This window comes from Crotalus tigris, unplaced genomic scaffold (assembly GCF_016545835.1).
Source record: "Crotalus tigris isolate CLP2741 ecotype Arizona unplaced genomic scaffold, ASM1654583v1 scf7180000018219.524809, whole genome shotgun sequence".
In the NCBI taxonomy this organism is placed as follows: domain Eukaryota; kingdom Metazoa; phylum Chordata; class Lepidosauria; order Squamata; family Viperidae; genus Crotalus; species Crotalus tigris.
Genome location: NW_024096888.1, coordinates 227283 through 248443, shown reverse-complemented (window position 1 = coordinate 248443; position 21161 = coordinate 227283). Strand labels below are relative to the sequence as shown.

The 21161-nt window shown below is 36.2% G+C and overlaps 2 protein-coding genes and 1 long non-coding RNA gene across 4 annotated transcripts in view; 1 reads left to right on the top strand and 2 right to left on the bottom strand.

Moving 5' to 3' along the window:
* DOK6 (docking protein 6) overlaps window positions 1-21161 on the bottom strand; it is a 224224-nt gene that overhangs the window by 15576 nt on the left and 187487 nt on the right. The window lies entirely within an intron of this gene.
* On the bottom strand, window positions 340-17060 carry LOC120310539. Its single transcript, XR_005557388.1, has 4 exons — window positions 16814-17060; window positions 3872-3942; window positions 3626-3715; window positions 340-424 (listed from the first exon to the last, which is right to left on the bottom strand). It is a non-coding gene; the product is annotated as an uncharacterized LOC120310539 (long non-coding RNA).
* On the top strand, window positions 2716-20562 carry CD226 (CD226 molecule). Of its 2 annotated transcripts, XM_039349032.1 has the most exons (7): window positions 2720-3015; window positions 3403-3747; window positions 7902-8237; window positions 14853-14940; window positions 15740-15806; window positions 19025-19134; window positions 19859-20546. In XM_039349032.1, exons 1-7 carry the CDS (start codon window positions 2967-2969, stop codon window positions 19923-19925), a joined length of 1062 nt encoding a protein of 353 aa, XP_039204966.1. In that variant the 5' UTR covers window positions 2720-2966; the 3' UTR covers window positions 19926-20546. The 2 variants fall into 2 exon arrangements, with proteins under 2 accessions (XP_039204968.1, XP_039204966.1); XM_039349034.1 differs by lacking the exon at window positions 3403-3747 and having other exon boundaries at window positions 2716-3015; window positions 19859-20562.

Genomic DNA, 21161 nt, shown 5'->3' with positions numbered 1-21161 from the left:
TTCCTTGATGCTACCTGGTAAACATGGACAGTCATGAAACCCCCATCATCCTAGAATGCCAAATGAAAAAAAAAGTCATTTGGATGGAAAAACAATACACCAAAAAGGATGAGGTGGTTATTGTTAAAAACTCTTTGTTTGACAAAGCAAGCTAAATTAATGTTCTCAGAGAAAAAAATTGCAGCAAAACTGATGTATTGAGCTGTGTCTTTTGTAGGAACGGGTTGAATATTTTTCATTTAAGACAAAGCTGTGGTTTTTATCAAATAGCAATTTTATTGCCTGCTGTCCTGAAAGTCTGTAAAACATGAGGTCAATCCCATAGGCTTTCCTCTTCCCCAGAATTTTTGCAGTTTCCAGTCAGGGCTCTTTGCCAGTTTCAGTCAAGACTTTGCAGAGAGAAATTAAAATCCAGAATAGTTATCTGATTAAGAAGGATGAAATATCAATAATAAGGTCAATCAGATTAAATCTGCAGTTCCAAATGCTGAAATGTTACAGTCATATATATCCTTGTGCTGCTACTGCTTCTGGCTCATCCTGTCCTGAGTTTAAATCAAAACAGCTACCTCTGATGGCAGTATAGTGCCAGGTGTAATTTATCTTGGCACACTGCTTTGCAGCCCTTAGATAATACATCTGATATGGGAAAGCGCATTGTGCTGCTGTCCTGAGTAGAGCCTTTCATGTGGCATTTTACTGAGTAACTTCAAATTAAATATGATGGAATTTCTGTTCAGTATATCATCCTTGGAACTTTACAACAGGAACAATGAAATGCTTATCTTGTTTCCCAGTATCTCCATTTCACAGCTAGGTGATACAGCCTGAGGAATTATGTTTCAACCAATGTCATTTCTTATAATACTGTTAAGATTGTCTTCTAACTTTATGGGCTATACATGCTATGTAATATACAGCTTTTGTCTGTTGGATTAAAATGGAAGTATTTGTTTGTTTATGTGATTGACATAGCCATCCATCACCCAAGCAACTGGGTAGCTTACAAGGATTAAAAACACAGAGAAAAACCAACAATGTATAACCCCAGTGTACAAGGATAAAGAATAACCCTTCTCATATTGACAGTATTGTATGAATCAAGGAAGCTCATATTGATAACAGGAGGGCTCATCTATCCACTTGGCCCAATGAAAGACTATCAAGGATCATCTAGATTTCCAGGGAAATGCTGTTGCACATGCAGCTGCTATTGCTGAAAAGGCGTAACTCTGGGGTCCAACAAAATGACATTGTTTAATGGCAGAGACCTGGTGAATGCCCTCTCTGCTAGATCTGGTTGCCTGAGCAAAAGCTATCAGGGAATGCTGACATAACTATGAACTTTCCTATCTTTAAGGGGATGTATTAGTAATTCTACAAAAGGAATGGGAGATCTAAAAAACTCCATAACTTTAGGGGCCCGCCTTCCCAGCTCTCCTTACAGCCACTTGCAGTCAGTTGTCCCTGCAGTGAATTGGCTATGTGGAAATGTCCTGCGGTGACTTGGTGGTGAGTTGGCAGAGGCGACAAGCTGACAACAGTGAGCTGACCGCACCAAGCTGACTGCTCTGAGTTGTCCTAGAGCAGGGCTCTTCAAACTTCACCCTTTTATGACTTGTGGACTTCAACTTCCAGAATTCCTCAGCCAGCGTGCCTGGCTGAGGAATTCTGGGAGTTGAAGTCCACAAGTCATAAAAGGGCCAAGTTTGAAGAGCCCTGTCTTAGAGCCACCCCATAACAGTCAATATTCTAACAATTTAACATTCATCTTAGTCCACAATTCTAGATAGCCTAAATCTAGCCACAAGAATATGACAAAAAGAATGAACAGACATTTCACTTAAATAGAACTTATGATTAAAGACTGGTATTGATTAAAACCATCCTAATTGTCAGAGAACTAGCAAACTTGGGTTACATATCTTACAATGCAAAATTATTTTCTGTGACAAACATCAAAATGTAATTGTAAATAACTTCTGAATCAGCCACTTTTGCTCTTGAAGGGAGTTTTTGCACAAGATAATGCCTTTTCCTTTAAGATCAGTGTATACAGAGCAAATATTTATGTCTCACATTTTGTGACCACCTTGCCTGCCTAACAAGACAATATGTTTAGGCTTTATTGCTTCAGCCCAATTAACCGAGGCCAATTAAATTAATTTACCTTTTACTTGACTGAAATGGAAGCTAAGGGGACCCAAAGGTGCTTTTTCTTTTTTCCAAAAAGCCACTGGACTTTCTTTGTTTCTGCTTGAAGACATTTTGCTTCTCATCCAAGAAGCTTCTTCAGTTCACTTCATTCAGAACTGAAGAAGTTTCTTGGATGAGAAGCAAAATGTCTTCAAGCAAACATAAAGAAAGTCCAGTTGCCCTTTGAAAAAGCACCTTTAGGACAACCATGATTTGGATGACTGAGAATCTCCATAGACATGGAAACTAAGAAGAGGCTTTAATTGATCCCTGGCAAAGAAATTCATTTGCACAACAAAAAAAGGAAAGGAAGGAAGGAAGGAAGGAAGGAAGGAAGGAAGGAAGGAAGGAAGGAAGGAAGGAAGGAAATAATCAGAAAGCAAATTTTATAGATAGCAACAAAGTGCTACTAATGAGACAGAGAAAACATTGTGAGAAAACAAAGAACCAATTCAGGCAGTAATCAATCAATCAATCAATCAATCAATCAATTTTCTTAGCACAAAGTTAGAGCACAGAAGTAATATTGGAAGTTCTAAAAGGTAAGAAAGTAGCCTGTGGTGTCCTAGATTGTCATGGAATTCATGACAACTTGTGTAAATGAGCTTCCTGTGTCTCTTTACAGACACTCCTACACTACAAGAGCTCCCCAAAGTGATGCAGCCCTTTGTCTAGCTAGTTCAGATAAAAATACCATCCTCCCTATCATGTGACCAGGAAACACAGAAAGCATAGATGAAGCTCTCTCAGTCCTTTTAGCTGTGCTGAAGATGAATTGCCTTGTGTTCTTGGCGATGGCTTTTCTACAGTCCTATCAAAGTAAGACTCATTTCTTAACCAATACATTTCTTTCTTGTTGGTTTTTTGCCTGCTTACTTGTCTTGGGAATCTATGAAGTTTCGAAGTAATTTATTCCAATAAAAGACCACTGCAATTTGTTTCTGGTGTTGCAATCCTATGGATGTTTACTTATTAGTGAATCTGACTATATTCAAAATGAATTGGATAATGGAGAATTGTAGCCAATATTATAACCTCATCATATTGCTATTAGTAATAACTTTGGAGATGGGTTTGCTGAGCTTGCTGTGCAACTATAAAGAGTTTAGTTTGAGGAAAACACTTTGTTTGATCAGTGCAGCATGTGTTAAATGGATATTTTTTAACAAAATAAAATGTTTAACCAAGTAAACATGTTCTATTTAGGCAATGTATCTTTAACGGCAGAAGGAAAACATGTGGACTCAATTGTGAAACTCTCCAGGACCATGGCTCTTGAATGTGTCTACCCAAAGAATGCATCTATTTCTCAGATAGAATGGCAGAAGGAAGAGAATCAAAGCAAAAGTAGCATTGCGGTCTTCAGGCTACCTTATGATCTACATATAGAAAGCAGCTATAAGGCCAGAATCCTGGTCACTAATTTTACCTCAAACAATAAGACCTTGATTTTCAGCAAAACCACTGAGGAAGATGTTGGTTTTTACCGATGTTCCTTTCATGCTTTTCCAGATGGGATCTGGGAAAAGACGATATATGTTGTTCAATCTGGTAAGGTAAATCTGTTTATTTCCATTTTATAAGCTGCTGATAAATTCAAATTCTGGATATTTGCTTTTGGAGTCAAAAGGAAATCAAATTTCAGTGAAAATGCCCTCAGGTGAACTTTTCCTACCTTCTCTATGATGTTACAGTGAGTTTGAAGCAGCTCATTCCTCACCCAAAGCCATTGATAGTCAATATATTCTAAAGGAGAAGGAACAGAGATTTTAAAAGTTGGGATGCTACAAAGGAAAAAGAAGATCTTAGCTTTGTCGTCAAATGCTTAATTGGTTAACTCCTGCACTGACCAGGGATTAGATTAGATGATATTCAATGTTACTTTTAACTCATTAGTTCTATCAAACAATAAGTGTAATTTTTGGAACAGAATAGCAAAACGTCACCTGTCAGAACTCTTGTCCCTTTACAGGTATGGTCACCATCTCTGACCTGGTTCACATATAGCATAAAGAATAAATACGTTTTTTTTGGTTTGGTTTTGTGGGTCTTGGGAACTGCATGGTTTGCAAACTAAATGTATTCATCACATTTTAAATACAGCCATCTCCCTCACAGAGGAAGACTTCATGACTTTATGACTTCATTCAACGCGTGAATCCAGGCTACTGTGCTTTATTTTACAATGGTGGCATAGAACAAAACATAAAGCAGTGTCTTTCTTTTGCACATACTACATTCCCCAGTTTGGAGTCTCACGACATTTGCATGTAACAGGAAGAGATTATTTTATGAGAAAGAGAAATTTGAAAAAAATAGAGTGCCTATTCCTTGTTCACCTGCCCATTAGTTTTATGCTCTAAAATGACTCCTTATTTCCTCACTGCATGGAATTGACTTCTTTTTGCTAGGAAAAACATTCCTTTGCAACATCATTAAAAAGGGAGGGAGAATAAATTTGTGAAAAGAAGGTTCAAAGGGAAACTTACTGTAGATTCAAGAGACTTCACCTCCCTGTTAACTGATGTTTAAAGGATTTTTCTTAGCAGAGCAAAAATATTCTTATGCATTTGTACATAGCAGGAGATGTTGAAACACAGTGGAAATAAAAACTAGAAAAGAAGTGTTCTTTCTTCCTTTCTTCCTTTTTTCTATAAATATGCCTCTGCTTAAGTTACCCATTTGCTTATAAAATAATTTTAAAATTGTGCATTATGCCTTCATGGCACTTGCAATATTTTCTATCGCCTTCAATCAAAAATGTCATCTTAAAAGTATATTATTTTTCCTTTTTGGCAATGAACAATTTTGCACTTAAAAACATTGCTGGTGGGTTTAGACAATGAGTCAAAGGCTCTTGAGATGTACTTTTCACAGGTACTGTTGATATTTTATCTAAAGAAAAAAAATGGTACCAAAGGAATTACTGCTTTTCTTTGTAGATGCTGTAGATTATTGCATTCACTACAATTTATTCCATCAGTTATTAGGAGCCTTTACTTTGGGGAGCTGCCATTGTATGCACATGAAAGAAGCAGACTGTATTCCTGGCACCCTCTCATTCACAAACTTTGTCCCAACTGAAATTTTAATTTGCCTCTTGCTTGGGACTTCGAGTATTGTAACTTCTAGTTCAATATTTCTCAACCTCGACAACTTTAAGAAGTGTGAACCTCAATTCCCAGAATTCCCTGGCCTGCATGGCTGGCTGTTCCTTCCCAGTCAGAATACCCTCCTGGGGTGAACTTTAATTCTCAATATTCCCCAAACAGCCATTTAGTTCTGGGATGACAGAGAATACTCAGGCTAGGGAGGGCTGTTTTAGAGTCCCCGGTTTAAATTCTGAATAAATCATAATAACAATAGACTAGGAAGGTTCAGGCTTAGAAAGTCCTCCATGCCAGCAAGGATAAAATATAATTAGAAGTACAATTTCTGAAATTCATGAGGAACTAGACATTTGCCTTTTATAGCTGATATCAAGGCTGAACCTAAATATTTGAAAATTTGGCTGAGATTTTTAAAAATCTGTGACCAGTAACTTGTTTCTGATGAATATATAAAATTTAGATAAATACTCTAAGTACATGTTTGTATTCATATTTGTGTGCGATATAAGGACTCTTGTTTTTAAGAGATTGGTATTTATCAGATAATTGTAAATCAATAACTGGGACTACAGTTTTGACACAATTTTTAGCTCCTGTCTATGGCTGTCATTCATTGTAACACGAGTGTAGTTCAGGATTATCTGGAACAGCACAACATCAGAAACATGATATTTCTTTTCCTCCACTTTTAAGGGTTCTTTGTTGAAAAGGAGAAAGTATAGCTTTCTGAAGATTCCAATCTTCATTGGAATAATTAGGAGCACATTTTTCTTCCTTTGTTCTGTTCTGTTTCCCTAAGACCCTACCAAGAATCATAAGCCCATGAAATTTATTGACAAAAAATGTAAACTCTGAATTTCCCAGTCTGGCTACTGAGTCACAGATTGTGCTACTGAGCACAGTCAATGGCTAATCTGGCTAAGGATTATGGAAACTGATGAAACTATTTTGCTAGTTTAGTTTGCCAATAAACCATCAAGCATAATTAGGCAGTATGAAAATAATTCTTAAAAAGGCTACTACCTACTGAAAATTAAAGAGCAGTATAGCCATAATTTTCATGCATGGATATTTGCTATGTGATAGTAGAAAGTAATTTGAAATAACTATGGCTTACGTGTCATGTGTCAACTCCTCAAGTCAGTCTAACTATTAAATGATAGAAATATGAGATTGTTGTATGGCAGAAAGAAAACCAAAAAGCAAATCTGCAGCTTAAGAAACCATAAATCTGAAAGTAGACAATTCAGTGAAAGGTAGCCATAAAACGATATGCATGCTTTCATATTAGTGAAAGGGTTTGACATGATTCTTTTTTTCTATTGTAACTAACTGCTGATGAAGAACAAAAGAGTAGATGAATATAGTAAAAGTATGTGACTAGAGTTGTTTCTTGCACTCAGTAAATATAAAAAAATTGCAAGAAAGGGTAGGAAAAAAAGCTGAAAGCTGTATTAGATCCACCAACCTTCTCTTTCTTAGCAGCACCCAATTTTCTTGGGTTCAAATAATCCTTTTAGACGTTTTCTTCACTTATGTTTTGCTAAAAGTCGAAATGTCTGTTTGACATGATTTACAGTCACACTAGGTAAATGTGTTTTAAGAACTGTTTGAGGTAAAGGACAAAACAGTCAGAAGGGCAGTGCTTTAATGTTGCAGTTGCAGTTGTCATCTTGACGTTTTTGAATCCCCTATGGACAACCCTGAGCGATCAAACACATTTAACATCTTTTCCCGTAATAACTCTCCCCATTTTAGAAAATAAAACAGAATGTTTAATTTTTCTTCTGCTTTTATTTAATATATGTTATACCCAACAGCCAACAGTAAATAGCCCAACCAAAGAACCATTAAGACCACCCCCACCAACACAGTCAGGGCAAGCCCCCAGAATATAAACTGAGAGCAAACCCCACTCCTTACTAGCACTGATGATGTTACCTATCTTGGGGAATGAAACATCTGCAGGGAAACAGCCAAGCTCAGAGAGCTCAGAGGACCCCTCATTTCAATCCTGAGCTACAAATATTCTCTTTTATAAATTATACCCCTCAATTATTAGGAGCCTGGTGTAATTATAATTAAATATAAGCATTAGCAGCATGTCATATAAAAGAAAAAAAATAAAGACAAGAGCAGGTGTAATAAATTGTTAAGAGTCAAATTACAGTGACAATACATCAAGCAGTTTCTAAAGCCCAAAGTAGGAAACAATATACAGTATGGCTTGGTGGCTGTTCCTATTTTGGGGAAGAACTTTCCATCCAAGATATATTTACTTCCAATTATTTCAATTCATGTATAAGGTAAAAGATTTTTTTTTTCTGTGATATATCCTGGCATTACTCAAGAAATTTAACTGGTTCTTATTTTTCTGATCAATAGATGTTATAAATATGTAGACTATTGTGAATGGTGATTTTAAATGTTACTTGTATTTATTTTACTGCTTTATATTGCTGTTTTTAATTAACTTGTCAGATGTTTTGAATGCTTCTAAAGAAAACAAGGCATGTAACATTTTTGAACATAAATACATTATGCATGACATTATCCCTATCTCTCTTACTTTTATCATTTTTTTTTTCAAAACAGGGGCTTTTGAATTTTCAAACTTGTCAATTCATCATTTGATTACTAAACCAGGAGAAAACGTCACTTTTGAATATCGGTCTAATTCTGATGCAGCAGCGAATCGAGTGACATGGGAAAGAGTGCAACCTGACTGTATAGATTTTATAATCCAGTGTGTGGATTCTGAAATGCCAGTCTATGGTTCGGATTATCAAAATCGTGTAGACTGTATCTCTGAAAGTTCGATTGTACTTTGGCATGTCACAGCTTCTGACTTTGGAATGTATCGCTTTTCTTACAACAAGGTGAACGGAGAAAATGGAACTGGCTGGATAAAATTGATGATTAATAGCCATGGTAAGTTAAAGGTAGGCATATAATGACGATTATATTATCATTATATAATTATGATTATGATGAGTCACATAGCCAGCCAGATGTTTAGAATGGATTTGGCATTTTTGTCCATTTATCGAGTCCTTCCCAAGGTCCTGAGACAGGAGATGTTGTCATTTAATAATTTTAAAGGTATTGTTGCAGGATGTAAACTGTTCCAAGTAAAGCTGCACTTTGCAATTGACTGATTGTGATTTTGTCAGTTCTGATGGTGTTCAAGTGGATGTTTTGGAACTGCACCCAAGGCACCTGTTACTATTGGTCCTGTCTTTGGTTTCTTTTGCTACAGCCATTCTATTTGCAATCCTTCTTTATATTTTGTGATTTTCTCCCCAGTTCTTTCTCTTCTATGCCACTGCTCCATATATAGCAATGTTTTTGTATTTCTTACCAACAGTTGTTAAGCCTGGAGTGTTGTGTGGCATGTGATTGTCTGTTTGAATTCTAAAGTCCCAGAGCACTTTAGCTGCTTCATTTTCTATTACTTTTTATTTTGTGGTCCTACCAGTTCTTGCTTGTAGGCAAGTGGTATTTCTTGTAGATCTTCCAATGCACCACTGTTGCTACTTTGTCATGCCGTTGTTTGTAGTCACTCTGTGTGATCTTTTTGCAGCACCTAACTAGGATGTTCACTTTTTCTTCAGCTTCTTTGCAGAGATGGCATTTGCTGTCTATAGCTGTCTTTCCAGTTCTGGCATTGTATGTGTTTGTTCTTACAGCTTGGTCTTGTGCAGCCAGAATTAGTCTCTCTGTTTGTTTTTTCAATTTCCCTGCTTTTAAACATTGTCAGGTCTCTTTGCTTTGCCTGCTGTATTTTTAATGCATTGGCCATGTAAGACTTTGCTTTGCTAAGTCTCTTTTCTATTCTTCATTTGGTCTTTCTTGTAGACCAGTTTGGTCTTTGGGTATTACATAAGCCTTCATGGGGTACTAGTTTCAGTGCATCTTCACGTCCTTCAGATATCCTTCCAATGTGCTTTTTTCTTCTTTAACTATCTAGCAACATTCCACACCCACCAATTTTCCTTGGTTAGTATAATCTAGCATGATTCATTATCATTATTTTTCTGTTCACTATTCCAGCAGTATATCCAATGACTGGAGTAGCCCAGGTGTTAATTGCCTTGTTTTTCCTCCACTGAGTTTTTACTTTAAGATCTTCACTTTTCTGATGTGTTTACTACTAATCTTCTTGACTTCACTATGCTGGATGTTGTCATTATTTATTTTGGTTTGTCACATAGTCAGCCAGATGTTCAGACTGGATTTGACATTTTTGTCCACCTCTCCCAAGGATCTGGGAGAGACAGATGTTTAAAAGTATTGTTGCAGGATGTAAACTGTTCCAAGTAAAGCTGCCTTTTGCAACTGACTGATGATGATGAATTTGTCAATGCTGATAGTGTTCAAGTGTTGCTCAAGTTATTTTGGGATTGCACCCAAGATGTCTATGACTATTGGTATTACCCTTGTTTGCCTTTGCCACTGTTTTTCTATTTCTATTTGTAGGTCTTTGTATTTTGTTATCTTCTCCAGTTCCTTCTCTACTATTCTGCTGTGTCTGGGTACTGCCATGTACACTATCCAGACTTATTTTGTCTTTCTTATCAACAATTTTAAGTCTGGGATGTTATGTGGCAGGTGCCTGCCTGTTTGAAGTCTAAAGTCCCAGAGCACTTTAATCTCTTCATTTTCTATTACTTTCTGTATTTTATGGGACCACCAAGTTCTTCCTTGCAGGAAAATGGTATTTCTGGCAGATCTTCCAATGCAATAACAATTTATTATTATTACTATTATTATTATTATTATTATTATTATTATTATTATTTACACAAAAATGTAAAGTCACAGCTACTGGTTCTTTAGCTGGGGTTGACCTTCATACACATTGAATTCTTCCCAAGAACCTAGGATTACTATTTATAATTATTAAAATATATGTGCCCACTCCCAATGACTATAAAATGCTACCTCTATAAAAATATGTTAGCAAAACCTTTGCAATGCTTTTAAATAAATATATGTTAACTTGTTATGTGACTGGTAAATATCTGAAAAATGAAGAGCATGAAAAAAGTTAAGCACATTATCTTTGACTGAATGGTTTAAAAGTAGACAGGAAAGGAAATGTTGCAAAAGTGTTAGGGAGGAAATGTTGCAAAGGTGAGAGGTGTCAAATCAAATACAAACATATTACTGCATCCTATTGCAAAAACCTTTTCCATCAGTTTAAGCAATGAAGACTAAAGAACCAGATCTATGTCCTGGAATAACAAGACACCCACAAATCACACTGATGGAAACTCCTTTAAAAAGAAAAACACAAAATCCCCTTTTTGCATTTGAAGAGCACTGTCTTTTGAATGCTAGACATCAAATTAAGAAAAGGCCAAAGTAGTTATATCCATGTTTAATTTTTTTTCATAGAAATAGTTTTCTCATGGCTCCCCTGGGTCAGGTAACAATTTGTTTAATGCAAAAAAAAAAAAAGAATTTACAAAGATACCTTATATCACAGCCTATTCAAAGAGTATTGTTTTGATGGCACTTGGACACATTTTCCAAAATATTCAGACAGAGGTTTTTCACTGCTGTGATCTTTTCCAATTACCAGCAGATGCCACAAATTGAACACACTGCAAAGCAAGTGTTCAGTGTGAGTTCTGGCTCATACCCAAGAATATATTCTGTCAGAAAAATGTATCTTCTCTTCTTTCTGCTTACAAGCTTAAGCTCTTCTCTTACAAAATGTCTTTGCAAGAATATCTCCCTATTTTTGCTGCCCTTCTATTGATTTCCATGTAGAGTTGCTCCCATTGCAGCTGAATGGGCAACTTCAACCTGAGGTCCAGGTATCTTGCTCAGAGACCTTAAATCATAACAGGACTGGTCCTTCTCCACTCTTCTATATCTTCTCCTCTCTTTTCTGCTTTCTTTCACTTGCCTTTTGTATTAATCCTCATCTTTGCTTCCACATGTTTCCCAGCAATTTTGGTAAAAGAGGGAAGTAGCTAGCTAGCCAAAATTGCTAAGAAAGTAATCAAGGGAAATAATGGCATCTTCCAGGATGAAGGACTGAGAAAAGGTACAGAACACTTTGCGCAGAAAACCAAGTGAATATGAACGTAACAATTCAAATATTAGTAGCAATAGCAGACAGCAACAATAAAGTTGTAAGTCCCTCATAAGTATTTTTGCTTATTGAGCCACAAAATATATAATTTTGTTTGTTTTTAAAATCAGAGTGCATCCCAATCAGAATGGAATGGCTGGTACAGAAAATCGAGGCAGATGTCTCTTTTCATAGGCTGCTCCATTGCAACCCTGATACTTTTTCCTTATCGTCAGCCACAGCTATTCTCAGATGTTGCTTTTTTTCACTTTTCACATGCCTCATTTATCACTTTAATGGAATAAATTTCATTGTTTGCCAGCAGTGTTCTTTTGGAGTTTCTTTGCTCTCTGCTTGGATTTCAGGACTTTTGTTGCTACTGTGCTGCCGATCCTGGTTCCAGATAATATGAGTACTAATCCTCTAACTGTGTGGCAGCAAAGTCAATTAACAGCCTTTTTAAAAAAATATTTTAAAGCAGCCTTTGTTGGTTCAGGAACTCCAGTGTTGTTGTTCCCAAGTAAATGACATAACGAAGGGCCAGATTCCGGAAAAGAGTTGGGATACTTGAAGGTGGTGTCACTGGATGCATCCCTCTTTTGCAAGAAAAACTCAAGGGAGGAAGTCACACAGAGATGGACCTGGTGCTTAAACACCCCACACCTTTGCTTTCTCTTCCACATGGCTCAGTGCTTCTTGCTGTCACAGACCTGTTTTTACACTTTGTGTGCTTAGCAAACGTTGCAAACCTTTTAGTAGCGAAATATCTAACAAGTGGCTCTACCTGTTTGTTTGGGTTGAGTGTGTTGGAACTGACAAGCTGTCAGTGTTTCTTCTACAGAACTGCAGTGGAGGGGCAGTGAAGGTTGAAATCACTCACCTACATGTTTCTAGGACTAAACTTCAAGGCAGGCTTAATAAGTATTTCCTCCCCTGAGGGATGTCAGAACAGGTGATTTGTCTCTGCTTTCCCCATCTTGTTTCTAGGAGATAGGGCTAATACATTAAAACTGGTGGAAATTTATGCCTGACTTGAAATCCTGAGAAAAAAGAAAAAGAAACAGACCCTCCTGCTGTTTGTATATTAGTCACTACAAAAAAATAAAAAGCACCCAGACATTATTTGTTCTTATTTTTTTTAAAAAAAAATCTGAGTTAAATAAAATAAATAAGGACTATAAAATCATGAAACCAGATTACTTCATCATGACCCAAATAACAGAGATCTCTGAATGGTCTTGATATGTAGCCCAAGTTGTGTTGAGTTTGCAACTTTCTTATTGGCTTTGGGCCAAAGCTGACCATTTCTTTTGCAGAATTTGGATGGGGCGGGGGAGATTGAAACCATTTTTTGTACACCATGTCTTCATTCCATATCTTGGATGCCCCAGAATACTGATGAAGATACCTTGATAAATTTCTATTGACTGCTGAACTTAAGCGAACTCTAGGTAATGATTGCAGGGTTTCGGTTATGATGGACTCTGAAGAAGATAACATGCATAGGGTTAGGCAGTACCCAGCACTAACTTTGTGAGTTCAGTCAGCCAATCTTCCTCCTCTATGCCAATTCAGAAGAAGTTCTTTGAAACTGGAGGTGTGACAGAAAAGATGTCACCCAGCTTAGCAAAGTGCTTTTTAATTAATCAGCACCTGGACCAATCTCAAACTGTTCCCTATCTTGGGAGGTCATTTGAGAACCCTGTACTGTACAATTTTAGGCAGGAAGGTCCTGGAATAAGACAAGAGGGGGCTGGAATATGAAGTCCCTAACAGCAGTTAAATTTGACTAAGATTTCTTATTAGAACCCCTAATAAAATTCACATCTTACTATCTTCATTCTTCTGAAATGATTCTGTGGATCAGGACATCTCAACCTTGGTATGTATAAGAACTAACACATCTCAAAGTTACCAAGTTTGAGAAACATTTTGCTAGATTCTTCTACCTAGATTAAGTGAAGGACATGATTTAGCTCTGCAAAACAGATCATCGGTACTTTATTGTTTTTGAGACTCATTGCTGCAAATGAGTCTCAAAAAAGATTGGGAAATATAACCTACTATAGGATTTTATGTGAGGAAAAGGAGAGAAGCATCAATTCCCATCTGATTAGTTACAACTCCATTAAATCACATTTTCGTATGCTGAGAAGTATTCCAACAGAGTGTTGGAATTTTCAGCTTTTGAAGTCACACACCAATGACATGCTTTATTCCCATGCATAGCTTTGAGAAATAGGCTGGAAACACAGTCTTTCAGCTTTATGTCTCAGACAGTAGTATAGGAAATTAATAATGAGCTTTACCTGGATTTTTAGAAGATGAATTTGATAAGGTTCTTCAAGAAAATTGTTATCCTCAGCCTTTGAGATTTGAATTTATATGAGATATAACATAAAGTCTACCTTCCTGCAGGCTTTCTGTTTTTTATTTAAAGAAACTAATCCTTAAAAAAGTGTCATAGATTCTCTAGGGGTTCTTATTAAGAGATAGTATCTAAAGCCTATCTTAACATAGAAAGCAGAAATTTTACTATTTGCTAATAATACAAAAATGGAACATCCTTAATATCCTGTTCTCAGATGTCTATCTTGAAGGGTTTCTTCTTTGTGAAAATCGTTGATACAGCATTGGAGGCAACATTTCCCCTCTCCTTTCACGCCTCTTGAAATGAAACTTAACATGTTTTGAAAGCTATCTGTGGTTGATAAACCTTCACTCAAGGTAACTCTATATTGTAAGGTGTGGAAGAGGAACTGAGGACTGTACAGAATTGCACTTTCAAGCATTCCTTCCAATAGGCCATACTGACTAGCACTGCTAGGAGCAATCTCAAGCTACATCTAGAGAGCCACAGGCTTCCACAGATCTACTACCTTGTAATGGTCTATGACAGTATTCTCAACTTGACTAAGATGTGTAGACTTCAATCCCAGAATCCCCCAGCCAAGGTTCCTTAAAGTTGCCAAGAATGAGAAAAACTGGTCTAGGGTTATCAAACCCAATTATCTAATAGGAGCATGTGCCAGGAACTGCCTAAAGAAGTATGTAATGATGCCTTATCAACAAAATGTAATGTAGTTTGAATCTTTTCATTGCATTGGATGCCAACAAATTATTTCTCTTTTTACTTAGAATTCATATACAGGGACTAACTCATGGAGTTTCTTCTATAAGCACTACATGGCTGTAAGAGTGATACCATTTATGCTCAGAATGTCAGCTATTGTGGATCAATTTGACTTTCTAAATTGATTACAAGATAATTATAATTATTTCAAAAGATAAGTCATTCTTCTGTATTCATACTCTGGTCTTCTTGTCTTTCTCATTTCTTCTCGTATATTTGAGACTTCCTTATACAGAGCGTACGTTATTTGAAATGTCTTCTGATGATGTATTGTTCAGAAAATCAACTTTTCCTCTTATTGATTATATTTATTGTATTTTCTTTGTAGCACCTTTATTTACTAAGCTGCATATGATTTTTATTGGAAGTGCTGCCTTTTTAATCCTGGTTATTGTGGTTATACTTATATACAGAAGGTAAGATATTATTCTGTACTATAGCAGAATGCACCCAGTATGCTATGTCCCCCAAATCTGAATGCTGTCATGTTTTCTAAAGTTAATGTCATGCTGATTGCCGTACAAGGAGTGATAACTATGTTGTCTTTTCTGGAAGTTGTTACGGTTGGCATAGAAGCATTTAGGGGAACTATCTTGCTGATTTTTGCCAAGGAAAAAAGTTTTTTTCATGCCTCAGTCGTTGGTTGAAAATGTTCAATTACAAGTTAGTTAATGGACCTTTGCAAACACATAAAAATGTGGCTTTTGTTCCAGGCTTATCTTTCAGACTTTTATTCTGAATATCACTAAGAGTCTAAAATTGTTCTTGTATATTTTTATTAGAATGCTTCAATATAATAAAAGAATACAAAACAAACAAAAAGAGATAGAAAGTAAGATAAAGAGAAGAAGAATAAAACTGCTTTCCATCAAGTAATTGTCATCTTAATATTTTCCTCATTCTCTTCATCTGTTCTTAATCCCCGAATCTTTAATTCAGTCTTTTCTTATTTCAACAAAAAGTCCACATAAGATTTCCAGTCTTTTTTAAAAAAAAGAGAAGAAAAGAAAAGAATATTGTTTGTTGGATAGTCTGACATTCTTGATGGGATGGATAAGGAAACTATTGTGTCAAAGATATCAGTTAAGTTGATTGGTGTAATATTTTACTCACCTACACAACCTGATTTAGTTGTGCCATCTGAAATAAATTAAGTTTAACAATGATAAAAAGAATTAATAGTTAACAACCACAAAATTATTTTTGTTCATTTAGTTGTTGTGTCACCAAAAAGAGGAAAAGGATTAAGAAGATGAGAGACTACAAAACTACTTGTAGACAGGTATGTGCAGATGGCAATTGTTTCGCTGGTGGACTTTTAAAAAAAAAAATAGTCTCCAAACCAAAGGATCCAAACCATATGGAAACAATATTTTTAAATAACTGTACCAATTACAATGAGAAACTCCTGACAGTAGCAATGACTAAGGGGATTCACAGTCTTATTAATCAGGCTTAACACAAGGAAAGGGGATTAGATAAGTACGGGTAATCCCCGAGGCACGAATTTAATGGAGCCTGCCCATTAAGCTCATAAGTCAAAATATTTGTCAAATAAATCAGACTCAATTTTACAAAATTTTAAAATAAAATTCATTAATGGAATCAAATGGGTCATTAAAGGAGCAAAGATCTGACTTATTATTTCTTCTGATGGCTGCCTGAACTGAGAGACTTTTCCCGCTCCTGCTGCTGGCTGCCTATCAGCCGTTTCTGGTTTCAGGAACTAAATTGCCTTCCAAGCAGGCAGCAGGCTCTCTCTTTGCAATATGGTTTTTTTTAAAAAAAAAACATTTGTTGTTAAGCAGCTGAAGCTTCTTCAGAGGAGTTTAGATTTACAGAACTCTATGACTGTTTTTTTTTAAAAAAACTGTTGCCACTAGATTAAGCATCTCCAACTATGCATTAAGAGGCAGATGGGGGTGAGGTTTACAGAACTGTTGGCTTGCAACAGTAACTGAGATGGAAGGGACCTTGACATCATCTAGTCTAACCCACTGCTCTCACAAGAGATATTTCTGATAAATTCCTATCCAGTCTCTTCTTAAAAGCGTTCAGTAATAGGGCACCCACAACTTCTAGAGACAATTTAAATTTAAAACAAACTACAGTAATATATGCTAATCTCAAAAATAAAAGCAAGTAAACACAACATTACAGAATGCTTTGTGAGGAGGCTGGCTAGCATTTCTACAAATACTGTACATAGAAACACAATAGTTTGCAAAGTACAGTACTTTAAAAGAAAAGCAGTTTGCAAGCACAGCAACAAAAAATTAAAATACTTACAGAAGCAATTCTAGTCCTGAAGCTCAGGCAGCAGCAGATTCTCCACCAGCACTAACAGAAAAACTTGGCACCGCCTCGACTCTTGTTTGGCCATGTGACCAGGGACAAAAAAAAAGCCCTGCCTGCTTCATAACCCTAACGGCCCAGGCAACTCACAGAGCTAAACATGGCCACCGCTACAGCAGACAGTGAATTCAAGTCACATGGCTACATAGGCCTCTTTTTAGTCACAATTTTGAATTTCTAATGTAAGTACCCTTTCTGAATGAATTCGTTTTTGTGAAAATTTGTTAAATAAACGTTCATACGTGGGGGATTATCTGTATATAATAGACCTCACATTAATGCTCATATTAAGGCAGAGTTCTCCAGATCCCTTTTTTCTCAAAGTCTTCTGAAGAGATAACCTTGCTAAGGGGGTAAGATTGAAAGATTCTTGTGGTTCTTATATATCATGTTTAGGAAACATCCCGTTTCTTTCCTAGACTCAGAGAATTTCATTAGTTCATTCCACTACATCTAGTAGCTGGACAAAAAAGGGCATTTTTAGGATAGATTTTTGTGTCAGAAAACTAGTTGTGCATTTTGGGTTCAACAGCTTCTTTGACTAGGAACTCATTGGGGGAAGCATGTCTATAGATACTTATGGACCAAGGTGGGCCTTGGCCTGATCCAACACAGTTGTTCTTATGTCTTAGGATAATGCTTTGGTAAGACAAACAAATGTTTGAACAACAAAGTGGAAAACCTTTGGCACACTTCAAACTGCCCCAGGGCAATTTATATAAGATGCTCACAAAGCACAAAAACTTTATTTACTTATTTCTAAAATGGCATTATAAACTGAGAATCTATAAGCCACACAGAACTCCTATATTCTATTAAGAATTTTCTTGTTTCTCCATAATAGTCATTAGCTGAGCTGATTCTGTTTTATTCCTAGTAGGTACCTAATATTTAGCTTTTCATGGTTTGCCTGCTACAACCCTCATTCAGTGATCGGTCCTTGCAGTTGCAGCCATTGTAACATTCCTGTAGTCCCATTTATTACTATTTGGTCACTTGGTAACTGACCCACATTTCTTACCATCACAGTGTCTCCCACTCACATGATCGTGATTTGTGAACTTCCCTGCTAGCTTCCTACAAATAAAGTGAATGGAGAAGCCAGAAGGAAGTCAAAATCATGATCACGTGAGATCCTTGCTTAATGGCCTGCATTGATTTGCTTAATAACAGCAACCAGGAATTGGTGGTACTGCCATTGCTAAGTAGCAGAGTAATGTGACATTACATTTTATGATGCCATTGAATTGCTTGGAAACTGAAATTTCAGTCCCGATTACCACTGTATGCATATATATTTGCTAATAACATATTTGAACACAGGCTATGGATCAGCAGCATTTTGGAACACCCACACCATTGCGTGATTGCCTGTCTAGGCAAATCACATTTTTAACATTCACCATAAATCGCACACAGAAAGCTCTGGAATGAGACTGCTGAAATGTCATGACATTTGTAGCCATTTTAATTTCAAAATACATTTTTATTTAATTTGTAACATCGGCAGGTACAAGACCTGGTGCGCAGTGGGAATATGTGCAAACTACTAGCACATAATATTTTAAGCCTTAAAAAAAATCTACTTCTACAATAAGAATTAAGGTTAAATCAAATCAAAAGTTCCTATTTTCAACTTTTATTTTGATGTGATGCTCCTCTGTGACTCTTCTGAGATTGAACCCAGTGAGTTCTACATTTTTTCCTTGTAAAGTGCAGCTTTCCTCATAACGAAAGACAACTGGCCAAAGAATACTCTTTATTTTAGTACATAGTGTAGATTGGGAGGTTAGATAATTCTGAAGAAATTCCTTGGCCGGGGTCATGCATCAACTTATGTGACAATATGACTGATTTGGTTTTGGTTTAATATGTTGTGTTAGCTAATTACGGATTTTATAAACCTCAGTTAAACAAATTATGGTTTAGTGATAGATGTGAATCTAGTCTATACCTTATGTTTTTTTCTTTAATGCCTACCACAACTGCAATAATATAATATGGTTGTGTACTGTTGTTTTGATCCTAACTCTTAAAGTGCAGCCTGAGGAGGAAAGTTTGCCTCTGTTGTGAGCGTTTCTGTTTGAAGGACAGTATCTTTTTGCTATTTTTTTTCTCATTACTATTTTTTTCTTTCCTTTATAGCACCAGCATCAATACAAAAACTGGCCTGGTGAGGGCTCAGCAAATACCAGTCAAAGTCCTACTGCAACAGAGGATCCAATATATGTCAACTGCAAACAGTTTATGAAAAAGTGAGCTTATTGCCTTATATCAATGAACTACCTCAACTCACCCCATTGATTTTTGGGATTAGAATCAGAATATAGCAAGATAACCAATGGTTTCATTTTTACCTAGTAAATCATGAAAACAGGAAATTAAAAAAAACCTAGCTTTTTTTTCTCTTCAGATGCATTGATTCGTAATGGTATATCTGACTTTTTCAAAAACACTGTTAGCTATATGAAACGTAACGAAAACCTATTGTGCTAAATAGAACTGGCATACTCAGGAGATAGGATATATTTTCATAGAAGATAAAATAATAGATCTGGAAGGAACCACGGAGGTCTTCTAGTCCAACTCCTTGCTCAAGTAGGAGATAGTGGCCTTCTTGACTCCAAATATGATGCCCTTCCTCCTTTCCTAATCCTAACTGGTAACATGCCATTTACACATCTCTGCCAACTGCAAAACGCACTTCTCATGATCGCTTTGTCTAATTCACTGAGAAGGCAACCCAGAATGAATACAGTTTTGTCATAGTTTATGCAGTATTCCCGATGTACATATTTGCAAAAGTTGACTAGAGTCAGCAGGCACTGAAACAAGGAATTTAGTTAAAAGAAATTCATGCAGTGACGATACAGCTATTTGTGAATATCTTTGTTTTAACTTATGTATTAATAAATAATTCTATGTAAGATCAATTCACTATTATTTTAATGTGATGTAATTTTGTTTTCTCATTTGTAGCATGAAGCAAAAACCTACTTTTGTACAAAGTGAGCTTCAAATTGGTGTGCTGTTAAATATATTGTAACTTTGATTCAGCAGATCTGTCAACAAGATAATGTTATGTGAGAGCCATGGTTGAAGTATGTATCTGAGGAGAGGAGAAATCTCATCTCCAAAGATTTAGGAGGGCAAATGACAAAGTTAATCAACATAAATACAAACCAACAAAAGCCTGTAAAAATCAGGAAATTCAAATAGTTGACTCAATCAGGACCAAGTTTCCCTTTCAGGTGGGCCTTAAAAGATGGGAAACTTTCACTTTGTGTTTTTTGATTTTCTATCCTGAGATGACTTTTCTTCTTGGACTGGCATCCAACCAAAAGAGATCTGGAGAATAAGAAGGGACTAACCATTTGGGAAATATAGAGATAAATGTACATTAAATTCTTTAAAAAAATACATTTTGGATTTATCTTGTTTCTTTATATCCTTTGTATAAGATATACATACTTTCTCTCCTCTCTATTATGCATGCTCAAAAGATCAAAGTCTGCAAGATTTTTCTCATTGTCTACAATTCTCAATTAGCTCTAAACTTAATCTACATAACAAATTACCTCTATCTTTTGTGGAATCAGTAGTCTCATCCTGACAAGGAATTTATCCTACCTTGCATTCCAGCCACTCTGGTAACTCTAAAAATGAGTTTAGAAAAGCTAAAACCAGTTTCTTCTCTGGGAAAGAGTGCCCAGGATTTTGAAACAGCATAAATGTGTAGACTATGGACTAGGACGTTCTCACTTGGGTCAGCCAAAGGGCTAATATGGTATCTACCAGTGCACGTATGTGCAAGTACACACTCTATTACAATATCACTAAGATCACATCAGATGCAAAACAAGATTCAGAATAGTTTCCTTCTACCTGAGAAAATAAATTACCACTTCACTCTCACTACTGGTTATGCTCTTGGTATAAGCAGAGGAGATTCCCAAGATCAAAAAGAGATTACATTCAATTCTGGAAGCTACAGGGCCTGAGATGATTTGGTCTTGTGAAGTTAATGTAGACAATGCACAGATAAATATTGGGTTTAATCCTGGCCATTTTCTCTAAACCAGCACTATGCAACATATCTGAGTCCTGTGGTCTAAAGGGAAGGGAAGGACCCCAAGTTAATTGAATGGAATTAAAATTAAATTAGTTAATTATGTAGCAAAACATAATTAGGGACCCACATCATTCAAGATTGTGTCTCCTACCACAGTAAAATTACTTTGTAGTTAGGCTGGGATCACAGCAGACATTTTGAGTGGTCACA

Bases quoted from the DNA above. Each gene is read 5' to 3' on its own strand.
- CD226 (XM_039349032.1), top strand. From the start codon at position 2,967: ATGAATTGCCTTGTGTTCTTGGCGATGGCTTTTCTACAGTCCTATCAA. The intron at 3,748-7,901 runs GTAAGGTAAATC...TTTTCAAAACAG, and splicing joins GATATATGTTGTTCAATCTG to GGGCTTTTGAATTTTCAAAC. The intron at 19,135-19,858 runs GTGAGCTTATTG...TCTCATTTGTAG, and splicing joins TGCAAACAGTTTATGAAAAA to CATGAAGCAAAAACCTACTT.